Raw genomic sequence first — 21255 nt, forward strand, 5'->3', positions numbered from 1 at the left:
CATGGCTGATCAGATTGTAATCTTAACTCCACATTCCCGCCTACCCCCGATACCCTTTCACTCCCTTGCTTATCAGGAATCTATCTACCTCTGCCTTAAAAATATTCAAAGACTCTGTTTCCACTGCCTTTGAGGAAGAGAGTTCCAAACACTCACGACCCTCAGAGAAAGAAATTCTCCTTATCTCTGTCTTAAATGGGTGGCCCCTTATTTTTAAATAGTGACCCCTAGTTCTAGATTTTCCCACAAGGGGAAACATCCTTTCCACATCCACACTGTCATACCCCTCAGGATCTTGTGTTTCAATCAAGTTGCCTCTTACTCTTCTAAATTCCAGCGCATACAAGCCTAGCCTGTCCAATCTTTCCTCATAAGACAACCTGCCCATTCCAGGTATTAGTCTAGTAAACCTTCTCTGAACTGCTTCCAATGCATTTACGTCCTTCCTTAAATAAGAAGACCAGTACTGTACACAGTACTCCAGATGTAGTCTCACCAATGCCTTGTCTAACTGTAGCATTACCTCCCTACTTTTATATTCAATTCCACTCACAATAAACAATAACATTCTATTAGTTTTCCTAATTACTTGCTGAACCTGCAACTCAGAGCTCTGCAGTCTCTCACCATTTGGATACTCTGCTTTTTTATTCTTTCCCATGCCAAAATGGACAATTTCACATTATGCTCCATTTGCCAGATCTTTGCTCACTCACTTAACCTAACTATATCCCTTTGCAGCCTCCTTATGTCCTCTTCACAACTTACTTTCCTACCTATCTTTGTGTCATCAGCAAATTTAGCAACCATACCTTCGGTCCCTACATCCAAGTCATTTATATAAATTGTAAAATGTTGAGGCCCCAGCACTGATCCCTGTGGCACACCACCCATTAAATTTTGCCAACCAGAAAATGACCCATTTATGCTTACTCTCTGTTAGCTAGCCAATCTTTTAGTTTAGTTTAGAGATACAGCACTGAAACAGGCCCTTCGGCCCACCGAGTCTGTGCCGACCATCAACCACCCCTTTATACTAATCCTACACTAATCCCATATTCCTACCACATCCCCACCTGTCCCTATATATTTCCCTACCACCTACCTATACTAGGGGCAATTTATAATGGCCAATTAACCTATCAACCTGCAAGTCTTTGGCATGTGGGAGGAAACCGGAGCACCCGGAGGAAACCCACGCAGACACAGGGAGAACTTGCAAACTCCACACAGGCAGTACCCAGAATCGAACCCAGGTCCCTGGAGCTGTGAGGCTGCGGTGCTAACCACTGCGCCACTGTGCCGCCCCTATCCATGCCATCCTTACACCATGAGCTTTTATCTTCCACAATAACCTTTGATGTTCAGGTGAAGACCATCCCAATGGTACAGCTCCCTCTTTCCCCAGTACTTGTGCCAGTGTCCCATGGATCAAAATCCTTTTCTCCCACACCAATCTTTGAGCCACGCATTTAACTCTCTAATCTTATTTACCTGAAGCCAGTTTGCACGTGGCTCAGGTAATAATGTAGAGATTATTATTATCTTTGAGGCTCTGCTTTTTAATTTAGTCCCTAGCTGTTTATACTCTTCCTAGTCCTGCCTATGTCATTGGTACCTACATGGACCACGGCAACTGGATCCTCCCCCTCCCACTGCAAGTCCTCGCCGGCCAGAGCAGATGTCCCAAACCCTGGCAGCGGGCAGGCAACACAGCCTTCTGGACTCATGCCCTCTGCTGCAGAGAACTGTGGCCATCCCCCTGGCAATACTGTCCCCTACTACCATTACATTTCTTTTTACTCCCCCTTTTGAATAGATTCCTGTACCATGGTGCCATGGTCAGTTTGCTCATCCACCCTGCAGCCCCTGCTTTTGTCCATACAGGCTGCAAGAAGTTAGAACCTGTTGGACAATTGCAAAGGCTGAGGCTCCTCCGCTTATACCTTCTCGATCCCTAATCCTGCCTCACTCACAGTCACGCCCTTCTGGCCCTGACCGTGGACCAAATCTGACAATTCTATCCTAAGGGGTGTGACCCTCTCCTGGAACAGTGTTCTGGTAGCTTTCCCCCTCATTGGTGTGTGGCAGTGTCTGCAGCTCTGCCTCCAGCTAAAGTAAAAAAAAAACATAGAATCATAATCATGGAGGTTTTGAACTATCTGGATATTAATTGGACAGATAAAGCAGGTAAAGGGGATAAGGGCATGGAGTTCCTACAATAAGTACAGGACTCCTTTCTAACCCAACATGTAAAAAGCCCATCAAGGGAAGATTCACTTTTAGATCTAGGAATGGGGAATGAACCAGAGCAGACGAGAAGTAAAAGTAGGGGAACATCTAGGCAATAGTGACCATAATATAATATGCTTTAAGATGATAGAAAAGAACATAAGTATGACAAAAACCAGGTTAATAGATTGGAGAAAAACTGATTTTGAGGGGCTGAGAATAGAGCTTGAGAAAATAAAATGGGCAACAATATTGGCAAGCAATGATTTAGAACTACACAGGGAAGCATTTAAAACGGTGTTCAACAGAGTGCAGGGTAAATCTATTCCGCTGAAAGGAAAGAATAAACTAAACACCAGTGAGACTGCATGGATGTACAAAGACATAAGAGAACAATTGAGGGTAAGGAAAGAGGCATACATTAAGTATATAGAAAGCAGAGGAGTGCATGATAAGAGAGAATCTGAAGAGGTTAGGAGAGAAGTCAAAAACACAATTAGAAGGGCAAAGAGAAACTATGAAATTAAATTATCAAGGCACACAAAATAAAATAGTAAAATATTTTGCAGGCACATCAATGGAAAAATGAAGGCTGAGTTGGGAATTGGACCATTAAGGGAGAACGATAAAGAGTTGGCAGAAATATTAAATAATTATTTTGCTTTGGTATTTATCAGGGAGCTAGAACAAATGGACATAACATTGAATGATGATATGTGTAATGAAATAAGTGCATTTAAAATAAAAAAGGGATGTATTGAATAAAGTAATCAAACACTGAGGATAAAGCCCCTGGTCTGGATGGATTACATCCATGCATTTGAAAAGAATCGAGGAAGAGATAGCAGAGACATTACTCCACATATTTAAAACTTCATCAGAATAATAATATAAATAGTAGAGGGAAAGAGAAAGGTTCACATTCTGGTCATGCCCAGTGAAGGCCTGTTACATCAAATGCTTTCACACAATGGAATAATATGCTGATTGGGTGAGATGAGGCTTGTGTGGAGTATGAAGGGCCTCTTCTGCACTGTATTATTCTGTGATTATGGGCACCTGTATGGACCAGATGGGCCGAATGGCCTGTTTCTGTGCTGTACATTCTATGTAAGAAGGTTTGGTGCCAGAGGACTGGTGGATCGTGAACGTAATTGCGATATTTAAGAACGGGGGGCAGAATATGCCCAGGGAATTATAGACAAGTCAGTTTAACATCAGTGATAAGAAAAATAATGGAATCCCTACTAACGGAGAGAATAGAAGAATGTCTAGAAAAGAAAAATATAATAATGAATAGGCAACATGGATTTCAAAGGGAAAAATCTTGCTTGACCAACCTCATTAAATTTTTTTGAAGAGAGCAGAGAGTGAAATATGGTAATACAGTAGATGTAATTTATCTGGATTTTCAAAAGGCCTGCGATAAAGTGCCCCATAATAGACTAATGAATAAGGTCAGAGACTGTGGAGTCAGGGCACAAATGTCAGAATGATTTGCTAGCTGGCTTCAAGACAGAAAGCAGAGAGTTGGGAGTGAAGGGTAGTTATTCAGAGTGTCAGGAGCTGGGAAGTGGTGTTCCACAAGGATGAGTGCTGGGACCACTACTGCTCACAATTTACATTATAATTTGGACTTGGAATCAAAAGCACAATCTCTAAATTTGCGGATGACACCAAATTGGGGGAGATAGTCGGTACTGAGGAGGACTGCAACAAATTACAGGAGGGCATTAATAAACTTGCAGAATGGGAAAACAGTTGGCAAATTAAATTCAACACCGTTAAATGTGAGGTAGAACATTTTGGTAGGAAGAATAGGGAAGTCACTTATTACTTTTTTTTTAATTCGTTCCTGGGTGTTGCTGGCTCAGCCAGCATTAGATGCCCTTGAGCAGGTAGTGGTGAGCTGCCTTCTTGAACCACTGCAGTCCATGTTGGGTAGGTACACCCACAGTGCTATCAGGATGCGAGTTCCAGGATTTTAACCCATCGACAGTGAAGGAACGGTGATATAATTCCAAGTCAGGATAGTGTGTGACTTGGAGGGAAACTTGCAGGTAGTGGTGTTCCCATGCATCTGCTGCCCTTGACCTTCTAGGTGGTAGAGGTCGCTGGTTTGGAAGGTGCAGTCTAAGGAACCTTGGTGTATTGCTGCAGTGCATCTTGTAGATGGTAAATACTGCTGCCACTGTGCGTCGGTGGGGGGTGCCAATCAAGCGGGCTGCTTTGTCCTGGTTGGTGTCGAGCTTCTTGAGTGTTGTTGGAGCTGCACCCATCCAGGCAAGTGGAGAGTATTCCATCACACTCCTGTCTTGTGCTTTGTACATGGTGAACAGGCTTTGGGGAGTCAGAAGGTGAGTTACTCGCTGCGGGATTCCTAGCCTCTGACCTACTCTTGAAGCCACGGTATTTATATGGCTATCCAGTTCAGTTTCTGGTCAATGGTAAACCCCAGGATGTTAGTGGGGGATTCAGCAATCGTAATGCGATTGAACTTGGAAGGTGGGAGTCTCGGTGGGGTAGAGGATCTCAGATTACAAATACACCAATCATTAAACCTTGTGCCACAGGTTAGCAAGGCCATGGGGAAAAAAAGCAAACCGAGCACTAGGGTTTATTTCTAGAGGGATAGAAATGAAAACTAGGGAGGTTATGCTAACCTGTATTGACCTTGTTTCGACCACACTTAGAGTACTGCATGTAGTTCTGGTCGCTGTATTATAAAAAGGATATAGAGGCACTGGAGAGGGTGCAGAGAGGATTTATCAGGATGATACCAGAAATGTGTGGATATACATATCAGGAAAGGATGAACAGTCTGATTCTCTTTTCACTTGGAAAAAAATTGAGGGGTGACCTCAAAGACCTCTTTAAAATTATGAAACGTATTGATAGACTGGATACTGGGAGACTGTTTCCACTTGTGGAGAAGATCATAACTAGAGGCCATCAATATCAGATAGTCACCAAGAAATCCAATAGGGAATTGAAAAGAAACTTCTTTACTCAGAGTGGTGAGAATGTGGAACTCACTACCATGGGGAGTGGTTGAAGCGAATCGTTTAGATGTATTTAAGGGGGAGGCTAGTCAAGCATCTGAGGGCGAAGGTAATAGAGGGTTATGTTAGATTTAGATGAGGAAAGATGGGAAGAGGCTCGAGTGGAGCAAAAATGGCAGCCTGGACTGGTTTCTATGTAACCCTATGCAATTCTGTAACAATGGTGAACCATCATACCCAGAATGCTGCACACAGTAGAATACAGCCTATCTTCGTCAGAAGGACCACAGGTGCAGGAAGGCTCCGTCCTTGGAGTCGCCCGTCACTGCGGTCTCCAAGAAGCTGCACAGTGCAGTTCCAACAATCTGAGCGGAGGTGAGCGCAGTCTCAGCGGTTCTTAGACCCCGAATCAGAGCCAGAGGACGTGTGGTGAGAGCTGGTGGCTGGTGTGGGCGGCAGGATGGGGAACCATTAACCCGATGGTGCAGCGCCTCCCCCATCTTACCTGTCGCTTTCTTCTCCCGTTTCCACCGAGTCTGACTAACAACAAAGGACTGGACCAGAATGCCCCACGCCTGGCCCTAGGGAGCATGTGCACACGCGGCGCACAGGGCAATCAGCGTTGGATAGAGCAGTTTCTGAAGCACAGAGAATTGTGGGAACTGCAGCTGCCGTTAGCGGCTGTCGGTAAGTGTTTTAATGCAGGCTGATGGAAGGTCAACGACCTGAAAAGTTAACTGTTTCTCTCTCCACAGATGCTGCCTGACCTGCTGAGTATTTCCAGCATTTTCTCTTTTTATTTCATATTTTCAGCATCTGCAGTATTTCGCTTTTGTTTTATTGCAGGAGTTGCTCACAGAATTGAGTCTAGAAACACAGACAGGCCAATTAAACAGCCAGTTTGAATCAGGGTGGGTGTTGGATGCAGAAGTCAGTCCCTGGCTTCCTGTGTAGGTCTTGTTCATTGCATCAATTTGAGCTTGAATGGAGATGGAGGAGAAACTACTGGGTTTAACCCAGTTGCCACAACAATTTCTGATACGAGTGTGATAAAGGAGGGTGATTCTAGGGGAGATTAGGTTGCTAAGCAGATTCTGTTCCAACAGTGTAAAAGAGTATTGTTTTGGGAACAAGTATTTCTGCAAAGTCTTTTAATTCATAATACAGATTTTAAAGATAATTCCTATGATGTGGGCATTGCTGACAAGGTTGGTGTATATTGCCAATTCCCAGTCGCTCTTTGAGAAGGTGATGGTGGGCTGCCTTCTTGAACTGCTGCAGTTAGCAGGGTGAAGGTACGCCCACAATCTAAGGAGCTGTGGAACTTTGACACAGTAATGATGAAGGAATGGTGATATATATCCAAGTCAGGATGGTGTGTGTCTTGGAGGGGAGCTTGGAGGTGATGGTTTCCCATGCACCTGCTTTCCTCATCTTTCTCAGTGGCGGAAGTTATGGGTTTGGGAGGTTCTGTCAAAGTTACAGACGTATGAAGTCCCTCTTCTTCATCCTCATCTCCCCTTATTCTCTTTCCTCCCATAGAGGTCCAGAGTCTTGTGTCGGCCCAGACCGGGTGGCAGGTTTCCCTCCCTGAAGGACATTGGTGAACCAGTTGGGTTTTTACGACAATCCCGCAACTTTCATGGTCACTTGCCCGTTGTGCCGCCCCCACAATTTATCAGATTCATTCAGCTCAATTTCACAACCTTTCTGTTTTTGTGGGCTCTCTCTCACTCTCATTTTTCTGTTTTAAATCAATTTCACAGGGTATTAGAAGAGGAGGATTTGTAGCCAGGAAACTTATATCACATCAAAATCTGACAGAGTTGCCCAATTTATCATAACCGGAATATCATAGGATTTTGGACATGGAAGCAAAAAGCACTGTTCACAGTGGGGAGAAACTGTACACGTGTTCTGTATGTGAACGAGGCTTCAACCATTCATCTCCCCTGTTGAAACACAAGCGCAGTCACACCAGGGAGAAATGGTGTAAATGTGGGGACTGTGGGAAGGGATTTAATTACCCATCTGAGCTGGAGACTCATCTACGCAGTCACACAAGGGAAAGGCCATTCACCTGCACTGTGTTTGGGAAGGAATTCACTCACTCATTCAAGCTCCTGAAGCACCAGGGAGCTCACACTGACGAGAGACCTTTTAAATGCCCAGACTGTGGAAAGTGTTATAAGCGTTCCAGGCAACTGATGACCCATCAACATGTTCATACTGACGAGAGACCATTCAGGTGCTCTCGCTGCGGAACTGGGTTCAAGCAATCATCTGACCTTACTGTACACCAGCGCATTCACACTGGGGAGAGGCCATTCACCTGTTCTGTGTGTGGGAAGGGATTCACTCATTTATCCAACCTGCTGGAACATCAGCGAGTTCACACTGATGACAAGCTGTTCAGGCATTCTCACTGCGGGACTGGGTTCAGGCGATCGACTCAACACGCTCTACACCAGCATACCCATACTGGGAGAGGCCGTTCACCTGCTCCAAGTGCGGGAAGGGATTTACTGAGTCATCCAGTCTGGTGGAACACCAGACAGTTGTCACTGGGGAGAGGCCATTCACCCGCTCCATGTGTGGGAAGGGATTCACTCGGTCATCACGCCTTCTAATACACCAGCGCATTCACACTTGGGAGTGACTGTGTTCACCTGCACCGTGTGGGAAGAGATTTGCTTGTTCATCCAACCTGCTGAGACACCAGCGAGTTCACAAGTTGTTAATAACATCAGGAACTAGACAAAGTTCATTGGGGCCTGTTTCTGCTGATAAAGTCCAACCCAGTTATAAGGGTTAATATTCTGTATAAAAGTCAAATAAATCAGCTTTGTGTTAAACACACAGTGTATCAAGTCTTAATATCTCTAACACAAGTTAGTTCCTTTTGAAGTGCGCTCCCTCTCCCCGTCTCTTCCATCCTCAACTCCAACAAGAAGTGCAAGGAGCTCATGGACTTCTTTCTAAGTTTGAGACCATCCAATCAGCTGCCTCTGCTGCTTCCCTCCCTTCCACAAGTCCACTGGGCCTCTAAAGTGGCTCCTTATCCGAGCCTTGAACTTGCATCTTTCCAAGTTTCTCTCGTATCTCCCCTCTTTCCTTCTCTGAGCTCATCTTGTCCATGAAACCCACCTCCTGCTTCCTGGACCCTATTCCCACAAAACCACCCAACTTCTGCATGTTCCCTGATATTATTAATGGCTCTCTTCAGGTACTGTCTCTCTCTCTCTCTAAATCTGCCGTCATCACCCCATCCTCAAAAATCCAACCCTTGACCCCACCATCCTTGCAAACTAAAGCAACCTCACTTTTCACTCCAAAGTCCTTGAAGATTTTGTTGTCTCCCAAATCCATTCCCATCTTTACAGAAACTCCATGTTTCAATCCCTCCAATCAAATTTCCAATGTGACAAAGGTGAACTATCCCTCCTTATCCTTCTCGACCTGTCTGCAGCCTTTGACATGATTGACCACACAATCCAACTCTAATGCATCATCAGTTTCCATATGACACTGATGGCACCCAGCTCTACCTCACAACCACCTCTCTCTCCTCTTCCACCTTTGCTAAATTATCAGACTATTTGCCTGATACTCAGTGGTGCATGAGCATAAATTTCCTTTTATTAAATATTTGGATGACTAAAGCCATTGTTTTTGTTCCCTAGCTACCAACTCCATCCCGCTTCCTGGCAACTATCTGAGACTAAACAGACCTTTTGTAAATTTGGTGTCATAATTGATCCTGAGGTGAGCTTCAGCCACATATCCGCTCCAGCACTAAGACTGCCTATTTCCACCTCTGTAACATCACACGACTGCACTCCCGCCTCAGCTTATCTGCTACTGAAAGCCTTGCCTGTGCCTTTGTTACCTCTAGACTTGACTATTCTAATGCCCTCCTGGCTGGCCTCCCGTATTCTGCCCTGTGTAAACTTGAGGTCATCCAAATTTCTGCTGCCCGTGTCCTAACACACACCAAATCTCCTTCACCTATTACCTCTGTGCTTGCTGACCTACATTGGCTCCCAGTCAAACAACACCTCAATTTTAAAATTCTCAGCATTGATTTCAATCCCTACATGGACTCTCCCCTCCCTATCTCGAATCTTCTCCAGGCCGACAACCCTCCAAGATAACTGCTGTCTTCCAATTCAGGCCTCTTCAGCATCCAATATTTTGTTTGCCCTACCATTGGCAGCCGTGCTTTCAGCTGCTTAGTCCCTAAGCTCGAGAATTCCCTCCCTAAACCTCTCTGCCTCTGTCCTTCTCTCTCCTTTAGGATGTTCCTTGGAATTTATATTTTTCACCAAGCTTTTGATCATCTGCCCAAATTTCCCATTAGTTACAGTTAATTGTTATGTTATGTTGATAACCAGTACATGGGAATGATTACAGTTAATTTTTATATTGGGCTTGATATCCAGTACACAGGGGAATGAGTTCTAAAGAGTGTGCAGAAGCAGAGAGACCTGGGGCTGCATATGCACAGATCTTTGAAGGTGGCAGGACATATTGAGAGAGTGGTTAGTAAAACATATGGGAAAATGGGATCTTGGGCTTCATAAACAGAAGAATTGAGTACAAAAGCAGGGAAGTTATACTGAACCTTTATAAAGCTCTGGTTAGGCCCCAACTAGAGTATTGGGTCCAGTTCTGGTCACCACCCCAGGAAGGATGCAAGGGTCCTTGAGAGGGTACAGAGGAGATTTACCAGAAGGTTCCAGGGATGGAGAATTTTCGTTACAAGTTTAGATTGGAAAAGCTAGAACAAAGGAGATTGAGGGGAAATTTAATAGAAATGTACAAGATTATGACAGGTACAAATTTAACAGAAAAGACTGATATACTTTATTCATAAAATTTGTTTTAAAAAAAGTACATTACAAAGCAATTCAGAATGAACATTTCAGTAAGTGCAAAAAAGATCCGTGTCTTTCGATACTGAACATGAGGTGCCTCACAACTCTTGCCATTCCATTTTATATGCAATGTACATTTGCATTACATGGCAAAAATATTTTTGGTACATTTTGGTACTTCTTTGACCAGGAGTCCTCCCCTCGACCAGCAGACCCATTCACCCGCCTCCAGCATTCTCCCTCTACCTGGACCCCTTCCCCTGGCCTCTTACCAGCTCTTGATCTCTTCATTGACAACTGTCGGCGAGACATTGGTCATCTCAATTTCTCTGGCCCCCCTCACTCACTCTAACCTGTCCCCCTCTGAACTTGAGGCACTCTGTTCTCTCAGGTCTAACCCCGACATGGTCATCAAACCTGCAGACAAGGGTGGTGCTGTTGTTGTATGGCGTACCGACCTCGACCTTGCAGAAGCTCAACGCCAACTCACAGACACTTCTTCCTACCTCCCTCTGGACCCCGCCACCGAACATCAAGCCACCGTCCAAAGGACTGTCACTGACCTCATCTCTTCTGGAGATCTTCCCTCTACAGCTTCCAACCTCAGACCCGCAACCCCAGACAGCCCGCTTCAACCTCCTTCCCAAAATCCACAAATGGGACTGTTCCGGCAGACCCATTGTGTCAGCCTGCTCCTGCCCCGCTGAACTTATTTCTTCCTATCTAGACTCTATCTTTTCTCCGCTGGTCCAGTCTCTTCCCACCTACATCCGTGACTCTTCTGATGCCCTACATCATTTTGACAATTTCCAGTTCCCTGGTCCCAACCGCCTCCTCTTCACTATGGACGTTCAATTGCTCTACACCTCCATCCCCCACCAGGATGGTTTAAGGGCTCTCCGCTTCTTCCTTGAACAGAGACCCAACCAGTCCCCATCCACCACCACCCTCCTCGGCCTGGCTGAACTTGTTCTCACATTGAACAACTTCTCCTTCAACTCCACTCACTTCCTTCAAGTAAAAGGTGTTGCTATGGGTACCTGCATGGATCCGAGTTATGCCTGTCTTTTTGTGGGATATGTCGAGCATCCAGTCCTACTCAAGCCCCCTCCCCCAACTCTTTTTCCAGGACATTGATGACTGTATCGGTGCCGTTTCCTGCTCCCGTCCCGACTGGAAAACTTTATCAACTTTGCTTCCAATTTCCACCCTTCTCTTTCCACCCTTCTCTCATCTTTACATGGTCCATCTCTGACACTTCCCTTTCTCGACTGCTCTGTCTCCATCTCTGGGGATAGGTTGTCTACTAATATCCATCATAAGCCCACCGACTCCCACAGCTACCTTGACTACACTTCTTCACACCCTACCTCCTGTAAGGACTCCATTCCATTGTCCCAGTTTCTCCGTCTCCGACGCATCTGCTCTGATGATGCTTCTGATATGACCTCCTTTTTCCTCAACTGAGGATTCCTCCCCACTTGTTGACAGGGCCCTCAACCGTGTCCGGCCCATTTCCCGCACCTGTACCCTCACCCTCCCTCCCAGAACCATGACAGGGTTCCCCTTGTCCTCACTTTCCACCCCATCAGCCTCCATATCCAAAGGATCATCCATCATCCTCCGTCATTTCCGCCACCTCCAGCGTGATGCCACTACCAAAGGCATCTTCCCCTACCTTCCCCTGTCAGGTTTCCGAAGGGATCGTTCCCTCTGCGACACCCTGGTCCACTCCTGCATTACCCCCACCACCTCGTCGCCTACCCCTGCAATCGCAGGATGTGTAATACCTGCTCATTTACCTTCTCTCTCTCCCAGGCTCCAAATACTCCTTTCAGGTGAAGCAGTGATTTACTTGTACTTCTTTCAATGTAGTATACTGTATTTGTTGCTCACAATGTGGTCTCCTCTACATTGGGGAGACTAAACGCAGACTGGGTGACCGCTTTGCGGAACACCTCCGCTCAGTCCGCAAGCAGGACCCTGAGCTTCCGGTTGCTTGTCATTTCAACACTCCCCCCTGCTCTCATCTCTATCCTAGGCTTGCTGCAGTGTTCCAGTGAACATTAACGCAAGCTTGAGGAATAGCATCTCATTTACCGATTAGGCACACTACAGCCTGCCGGACTGAACATTGAGTTCAATAATTTCAGAGCATGACGGGGCCCCCCATTTTACTTTTATTTTTAATTATTTTTTCTTTTTTACATTTCTTACAATCTTTTTTTATGTTTATTTCATTTCATAGTTTGTTCAGTTTGCTTACCCACTTTTTTTTTTCATGTTTGTGCTTGCTGCTGTTTAATCTTTAGTCCGTTAACACCCTATCTGTACTAATGCTTTGCCTTTCAACACACCATTAACATATTGTTTGCCTTTGCTCCATGACCTTTTGGTCAGCTATGTGGCCTCGTCCAATCTACACCTTCTCCTTTGTTATCTCTCGCCCCACCCCCACCTCTGTGCCGACCATCAACCACCCATTTATACTAATCCTACATTAATCCCATATTCCCTACCACATCCCCACCTTCCCTCAATTCCCCTACCTATACTAGGGGCAATTTACAATGGCTAATTTACCTATCAACCTGCAAGTCTTTGGCTGAGAGGGGAAACCAGAGCACCCGGCAAAAACCCACACAGTCACAGGGAGAACTTGCAAACTCCGCACAAGTAGTGCCCAGAATCGAACCCGGGTCGCTGGAGCTGTGAGGCTGCAGTGCTAACCACTGCGCCACTGTGCTGCCAGACCTGCTGAGTATTTCCAGCATTTCTTGTTTTTATTTCAGATTTCCAGCATCCGCAGTATTTTGCTTTTGTTTTGGTACATTTTAGTTTGGCACAGCCCCTTAGTGTACTATGACAGGCCTTTCCCCATTGAGCTTTTGCGACGGTTACCCCAAGCTTTAGTGCGTCCCTCAGCACGTAGTCTTATTTAACTGCAAAGCATAGCAGAACAATGGCGTATTGGACTGTTACAGACTTCTGGATAGAGATTGTGTGTTACGATTAGCCAACAACACCATCATCATACAGTGACGATGGTAAGAAATGGAACTTGGTCTTTCTTATTTTACAATTCCTATGGTACCAGAATCTCATCCTGACTTCCCCAGATCCACACAAAGATCCACTGACAATCGATCTCTAATGACTGCCTATTTACCCACAATCCCTTGCGCCTCAGAAACCACTCGATCTGTCGCAGGTTGTTCAATATTCAGTATATTCACACCTAATCTGTACTAATGCTTTGTCTTTCAACACACCATTAACATATTGTTTGCCTTTGCTCCGTGACCTTTTGGTCAGCTATGTGGCCTGGTCCAATCTGCACCTTCTCCTTTGTTATCTCTTGCCCAACCCCCACCTCACTTGTTTATAATCTGTGACTTTTCTAATATTTGTCAGTTCCGAAGAAGGGTCACTGACCCGAAACGTTAACTCTGCTTCTCTTTCCACAGATGCTGCCAGACCTGCTGAGTGAATCCAGCATTTCTTGTTTTTGTTTCAGATTTCCAGCATCAGCAGTATTTTGCTTTTATATTATTGAGGATGGGAGCGCTGGTTCAGGTGAGGGGGAGGCGGGTTAATAAAGCCCGGGGCTCGTAGGTTGCAGACACACCGAGTGCGGAGCCAGGAGTCAATCTAAACAGCGAGATAACAACAAGATCAAACCCCAACCGCGGCTTCCAGCGCTTCCCTCTGGCCCGAATCTCAACAAGGAGCAGAGACTGTTACAAAATCAGAGAGGCAGGGAACGTCTCTCAATGGAGGGGAAATGGGGACTGGTCAGGGAGCGACCATCATCAAAACTGGGTGATATTACAATGGACAGGGAAGGCCAGACTGTTGAAGGAGAGAGAGCGAGAGCACGTACACTCAGACAGAGTCAGCACCTTCAGGGGAGGAGAAAGAAGGGAACCCACCTTCGAACTGAAACCAGACAGAGTCAGCACCTTCGAACTGAAACCAGACAGAGTCAGCACCTTCAAGAGCGGGAGAAAATTCGACCGAAGGAAAAATATTGCAGATGGTGCGATGGGTTTGGGTTTCAGCCCAGGGAAGATGGAGAGTGTGTGGGATGGGGATTTACAGCTATGGGGGAACAAGAGAGGAAAGAATGTTCCATAGAAACTAGAATTATCTGTTCTGAATTTCGATCCTGTACTGACATTGATGACTTTTGTAAACTCCTTTTACAGCGTATTAGAAGACAATTTGCAGACTCAAACCAAACATCACATCAAGGTGTGACAGAGTTACTCAGTTCGTCAGGACCTGAATATCATCGATCTTCAACTATGGAAGGAGAAATCTTTGCCTGTTCTGTCTGTGGGAAAAGATTTCAAACATCAGTGTGACTGGAAAAGCACCGAGACACACACACTCAAGTGACAGTGTTCCAGTGAACTGACTATGGAAAGAGCTTTAACCAGTTACGCACTCAGAAAAAAAATCACATCATTCACAACGGGGAGAAACCATACACGTGTTCTGTGTGCGTACGAGGTTTCAACTGATCATCCAACCTGGAGACACAAGGACACCCTGCCCATGGAGAAACCGTGGAAATGTGGAGATTGTGGGAAAGGATACAATTACCCATACCAGCTGGAAACTCATCAACGCAGTCACACTGGGGAGAGGCCGTTCACCTGTTCTGTGTGTGGGAAGGGATTCACTTAGTCATGCGGTCTCCAGACACACCAGCGAATTCATACTGGAGAGAGGCCATTCACCTGCTTTGATTGTGAGAAACGATTTAATGTTTTATCAAACCTCCTGTCACACCAGTGGGTTCATTCTGATAACAGACCGTTTAAATGTTCTGACTGTGAGAAAAGTTTTAAAAGTAAGAAGGATCTAAGGAGACACCAAAGCACTCACACCGGGGAGAGGCCGTTCACCTGCTTTGTGTGTGGGAAGGGATTCACTCAGCCATCCCACCTTCTGAGGCACCAGCGCGTTCACACTGGGGAGAGGCCGTTTACCTGCACTGAGTGTGAGCAAAGATTCTCTCATTCCTCTGACCTACAGACACACCAGCGAATTCACACAGGGGAGAGACCGTTCACCTGCTCTGTGTGTGGGAAGGGATTCACTCAGTCATCCAACCTCACGATACACCAACTTGTTCACACTGATCAGAGACCTTTTAAATGTGCTGACTGTGAGAAGAGATTTAAAAGTAAATGGAATCTGCTGGCACACCAACGCAGTCACACTGGGGAGAGGCCGTTCACTTGCTCTGTGTGTGGGAAGGAATTCACTCAGTCAAACAACCTGCTGAAACACCGGCACATTCACAAGTGACTGCAGGAATTGGATTCTGCTGTTATTGCTGCTGTTAATCACATCCAGGACTGAACCATGTTCATTCTGATAGATGGAATTTGTTTCTGCTGATGTTAAGCACCTGAATAACTGGGCTGGATAAATGTGAAATAAATCAGCGTTGTTTTAAATACATTGTTGTAGATTTTTGTGTTTTCTATCTGATTGTTTAACATCACCTGGCTGGAGCTCAGAAAGGACAATCTGGGGGTAGGATTGTACGGCAGGAACAGAACTTCAGCCTGGACACAGTCTTTCAGAGTCACAATGAGAGGGGCAAAAGGCATTTGGTCTTTCTCATCTCTCTCCACTCAGACAACAAAGTCCCCGTGTGGGTTAATCTTGAGGTGTGTAAGAAATGTGTCCCAGCCGCTCTCTTCCAATGCTCTGAGCTCCTAGGCACGGAAAAAAAGGCTCCTTTACAACTGTGGTTAGAATCAAAGAACAACAGTGAATGCTGGAAACGTGCTGTCAAATCAGAGATTGGTGTAAAACTGTGATCTTTCCTGACTGAAAGTGAAGCAGAGAGCTGTCCCACAGACTAGTCAAGAAGCAGCCTGACACAGTCATACTCATGGAATCATACCTTACAGACAATGTCCCAGACACAGTCATCACCATCCCCGGGTATGTCCTGTCCCACCGGCAGGACAAACCGAGCAGAGGTGGCAGCACAGTGGTGTACAGTTGGGAGGTAATTGCCCTGGGAGTCCTAAACATTGACTCTGCACCCCATGAAGTCTCATGGCATCAGGTCAAACATGGGCGAGGAATCCTCCTGCTGATCACCATCTACCACTCCCCCTCGCTGATATCAGTACTCCTCCATGTTGAACACCACTTGGAGAAAACATTGCGGGTGGCAAGGGCGCAGAATGTCCATCACCAAGAGTGGCTCGGTAGCACCATTACTGACCAAGCTGGCCGAGTCCTAAAGGCCACAGCTGCTAGCCTAGGTCTGCAGCAGGTGGTGAGGGAACTAACAAGAGGGAAAAACATAATTGACCTCGTTCCCACCAATCTGCCCGCCACAGATGCATCTGTCCATGACAGTATTGGTAGGAGTGACCATCCCAGGACTAGTTGTGGAGACGAAGTCCCGTCACGTTGAGGATACGCTCCATCGTGTTGTGTGACACTACCACCATGCTAAATGAGATAGATTTTGTACAGATCTAGCAATGCAAAACTGGGCATCCATGAGGCAACTGTGGGCCATCAGCAGCAGCAGAATTGTATTCAACCACAATCTGTAACATATCCCTCACTCTACCATTACCATCAAGCCAGGGGATCAACCCTGGTTCAATGAAGAGTGCAGGAGGGCATGCCAGGAGCAGCATCAGGCATACCTCAAAATGAGGTGTCAACCTGGTGAAGCTACAACCCAGGACTACTTGCGCACCAAACAGCTTAAGCATCATGCAATAGACAGAGCAAAGCGATCCCACAACCAACAGATCAGATCTAAGCCATTGAGGATGCGGATATTTGTGGAGCCACCTCCTCCAGATAGTTGTTTAACTGTCCACCACCATTCGTGACTGGATGTGGCAGGACTGCAGAGCTTAGATCTTGGATTCAGAGCTCTCTCCTCCTCAGGTTTGATCCAACGAACAGCAGCGACACGTGATATTCATATTTAACTTGTTCACTACATTTGTGATCTGCTGCTGCTCAAACCAGAACCACAAGGATATCTGTGCCTTGCTCTGACAGTGAGCACAAGACTGTGTCACTATCACACACAGATACCATTTCCTTGTTTCACATCTCTGTACAAAGACCATCTCTTTACACATCCTCTTTCTACACAATTGCAGCAGACATGAGCAAGGATGTGAGGCTCATTAATCTACACCCACATTTCAGAACAGCAAAGGTTACACTGGGACAGAGGTTCAGTTATTTTCCATTACAGGCAAAATACAGAGCAGTATAGCAGCACACTGGCAGCTTAACCAAGTCTCATCAGCCTGCAGGCTCCTGTTCAATATATTTCCTGACTGGATTTAAATGTAAACCAGGTTTGCAGATGTGATGTTCTATTCACATATCAAAGGTGAGAGAGATGCTGTGGGACACAGACTAAGTCCAGTAGCTGAAAGTGATTAACAGACTCAGTTTGGTATTGAATGACCCCGGGTGTGTTCCCAATACCTTCCTTGAATCCCAAGCTGGGACTTGGCCATGAGAGTAACTGAAGGTATGAGAACTGAAATAATCCAGAGCTGGAAAGTAGAAAAGGTCCAAAACTGGAACAGTCAGTAACAGGACATCAATTAGTCTCCTCTTGGAGAAATATAGAACACAATATGTGAATGATCAGACATGATCATATTGAATGGTGGGGCAGGCTTGATGGGTTGAATGGCCTACTCCTGCTCCTATGTTCCGAACATGCAGTGTGCTTACACAAAAACTGATTTATTTGAAGCGATCCAGAATATTAAACTCCAGCTCAATCATAATGCTTATGAAAACTCTGGTTCGGACTTCACGCTGTTTTGCCTCTAAGTGTAAAAGCCTGTTGTTTAATTTTCCTAACCATTCTGTATTCGCTAATCTGATAGTTGGAGGTTCAATCTGAGAATTTCCTAGGCCTGCTTCTGCCTCATCCTCACTATCCTTATCCTTCTTAACAGTCCCAATTACCTCACATACCTGTACTGGCGTATCCTCCTCCCTGCGGTAATACTGTTTCAGCATATTAATGTGACACAACCAGTTCTTCTTTCATCAATCACGGGTGTCAATCAAGTAATCTGCCTTACCCACTCTTTTGATCACTGTATATGGGCCACTGAACCATGCTTTTAACGGTTCTCCCTGTAATGGTAACAACACCAATACTTCATCCCCTGGTTGAAAATCACAGGCTTTTGAATTCTTGTCTGCCCGTTTTTTCACATTCACTTGGGATGCTTTAAGGTGTTCCTGAGCCACACAACAAGCTTTTGTGAGCCTTTCCTGGAACACAGATACATAGTCTCGTAGCGACGATTCGTTCTTTTGTTCCAAGAATCTGTCCTTTATAAGTTTTAGAGGACCTCTTACTCCATGTTCGTAAATCAATTCAAAAGGTTTGAAGCCTGCAGACTCATTCGGTGAGTCTCTGGTGGCAAATAAAAAAGTCTAGTCCTTTATCCCAGTCATGTGGACATTTGTGAGTCTGTTCTAATCATCGTTTTGAGAGTCTGGTGAAATCTCTTGAAAGCTCCCTGTGACTGTGTGGGTGGTATGCTGAAGATTTCAACTGTCTAATCCCCAAATTGCCCATGACTTCTTGAAATATCCTAGACATGAAATTAGAACCTTGATCTGATTGAACTTCAAGTGGTAACCCATGTCTCAAAGAATTGGGTTAACTTTTCTGCTACTGCGCTAGCAGTAATTGTCCTCAAAGGAATGGCCTCTGGAAATCGAGTAGCCACATCCAAGATCGTAAGTATGTATTGATGCCCCGCTTTTGTTTTCGGCAAGGGTTCTACACAGTCTACTAATACTTTGCTAAATGTTTTTCAATCACGGGTATGGGAACTAGTGGTACTGTTTTTATAGTAGGTTGTGGTTTTCCCACTATTTGACAGGTATGGCATGTCCTATAAAATTGTCTCACATCCTTTGTAAGATCTGGCCAGTAATAATGTTGGCTTAAGCGTGATTTGGTCTTCCGAATTCCCCTATGTCCTGCAAAAGGAATGTTGTGTGCTAACCTTAATAATCCTTGTCGATATTTAGATGATACCATTATCTATTCAACAACCGTTCAGTCTTCGTTGGCAGGTCTATGAGCCGGTCTCCATTTCCTCCGCAAAACCCTGTTTGCCATATAATAGCCTTCCGGAACTCCCTTCACCTCAGTTTCTGACACAGCCATCTGTGCCATTCGGTATATCTCTGGATCAGCTTGATGTGCTGTAATGATAGACGATCTGTTAAACATCTCATTTGGATTATCTAAATCCCTAAATAAGATTTCATATACTTGGCTATCTATTTGTGGTGTCCCTTTTGCCTCCGACAATGGATACTGCTTAGCCATTGCTCAGGTACACACGCAGGAAATATTCCTGGAACTTGTTCCTGTAATTGCTCTGTTTCTTTAATTTCACATGGTTCGTCTGTAATTATAGGAGAAAGTGATACTTTTGATCCAGCCAAATCATTTCCTAGGAGTAGATCAATTCCCTCTACTGGCAAACTGTGGACAACTCCTACAGTTACTATCCCAGATATTAAGTCACTCTCTAAGCATACGTTAGACAAACTTACAGGTACATACTCCCTGCCAATTCCATTAACTAAAACTTTAGTGTTCAAGGCACTCTCTGGTGGAAACCTTATCTTTCCCCAGCAAGGGTGCTTGAGTTGTTCCTGTGTCCCTGAGTATAATGATAGGTTTTCCTGCCTCACTTACAGGATACGGAGTTACTCTCCCCTTTGACAAAAATTCATTACAACTCTCAGGTATTTTATTCTGAACTTCTACACTCCTTTTAGTTTTAGTATCTGGTTTCACAGCTTTAGTTAAAGCTATAGTCTGGTCTGCCATACTCTCAGTCACAGTCTTTTCCTCTGCACTAGCTTTGCGTACCCCAATATGGGTTTATCTCGCAATTGTCAGTACTCTGAAAGAAGACCCGTTTTGTTGCAACAACAACACTTTGGCTTGCGAACCTCACTTCCACCCTCAGCACCTTCCTTTCTGACCTAAGGAAGTGATCCTGGGGCATTCCCAGCTGTTCCTTCTTGTCCCTGGCCCGAGCCTTCCTTTCACTCTCCCACTTTCTATCCTTCTCAGGTTTATGGGGGTGACGGACAAAATAGGTTGGCTTATTCACAAGCTCAAAATCATCAGCAATCTCTACTGCTTGCCTAGCTTTCAAAACTTTCAGGTTATCTATGTGCATTCTCACTACTAAAGGAATGGACTTTTTAAACTCTTCTAAGAGAATCAATTCTCAAAGGTTCTCGTGTGGTTTCTATCTTCAATGCCCATATCCAATGGTCAAAGTAATTTGCTTCACCCTCTCAAATTCTAAATATGTCTGCCCAGCCAATCTCCGTAACTTCTGATGCTTCAGGGACTAACTCATGCGCAGCGAGAATAGCCTTTTTTGCCATCTCAGTCTGCAGAAGCTTCTTCAGGAAGCATGGTATAAGCTTCATGAGCTCTGTCGACCAACCTGCCCTGTATAAGCAGTGTCCAGCTTTCTTTCCGCCATTTCATCTGCTTGGCTATTTTTTCAAAAGATATGAAAAATGCCTCTATGTCCCCTCTTTCGAACTGTCTAAATTTAAACAACTTCTCACTGGGTCCTGATCTGAATTCAGATTCTTCCTGACCCTTTTGTCTTCGTTCCATCTCTTTTAGCCTAAATTCTTTCTCTTTCTCCCTGTCTTTCAATGCAAGTTTTCTTAATTCTTTTTCAGCCTCAAGTTTTTTCGTTTCTAACTGAATCCTAGCTAATACCACTGCATCACTTTCAGACCTACTATTTTCTTGACTCCTGTATTGCCCTTCATCATCATCATCATCATCTTCTACTCATTCCAGATGTGCGGCTATTATGTCAATTACCTCTGCTTTTTTGGTACCTAATTTCAACTCCAACCCCAATTTCGCTGCCAATTCCTTTAATTTGTTCTTAGTTAAAGTTATCAAGTCACTCAGGGAAACATTCTGCTTTCCCAAAACTCTGCTACAACCACTAATGGTTGAGACCTGGATCTTTTAATTTCTTTGTAATTGGTGTTAGATTTAGATCCCAACAATAGAGTTTCCAACTGCTATGATCCCA

The 21255-nt window shown here is 45.0% G+C and overlaps 1 protein-coding gene across 1 annotated transcript; it reads left to right on the forward strand.

Annotated features, from left to right (window-relative positions):
- The first annotated feature begins 7102 nt into the window (after positions 1-7102).
- LOC137348614 (zinc finger protein 239-like) lies at positions 7103-7893 on the forward strand. Its single transcript, XM_068013892.1, has 2 exons — positions 7103-7661; positions 7706-7893. Exons 1-2 carry the CDS (start codon positions 7103-7105, stop codon positions 7891-7893), a joined length of 747 nt encoding a protein of 248 aa, XP_067869993.1.
- Positions 7894-21255: the final 13362 nt, after the last annotated feature.

This window comes from Heterodontus francisci, chromosome 34 (assembly GCF_036365525.1).
Source record: "Heterodontus francisci isolate sHetFra1 chromosome 34, sHetFra1.hap1, whole genome shotgun sequence".
Lineage (NCBI taxonomy): Eukaryota > Metazoa > Chordata > Chondrichthyes > Heterodontiformes > Heterodontidae > Heterodontus > Heterodontus francisci.

Coding starts and splice junctions, on each gene's coding strand:
- LOC137348614 (XM_068013892.1), top strand. CDS start 7,103: ATGGAAGCAAAAAGCACTGTTCACAGTGGGGAGAAACTGTACACGTGT. Junction 7,662..7,705: donor GCTGTTCAGGCATTCTCACT/GCGGGACTGGGT, acceptor GCTCTACACCAG/CATACCCATACTGGGAGAGG.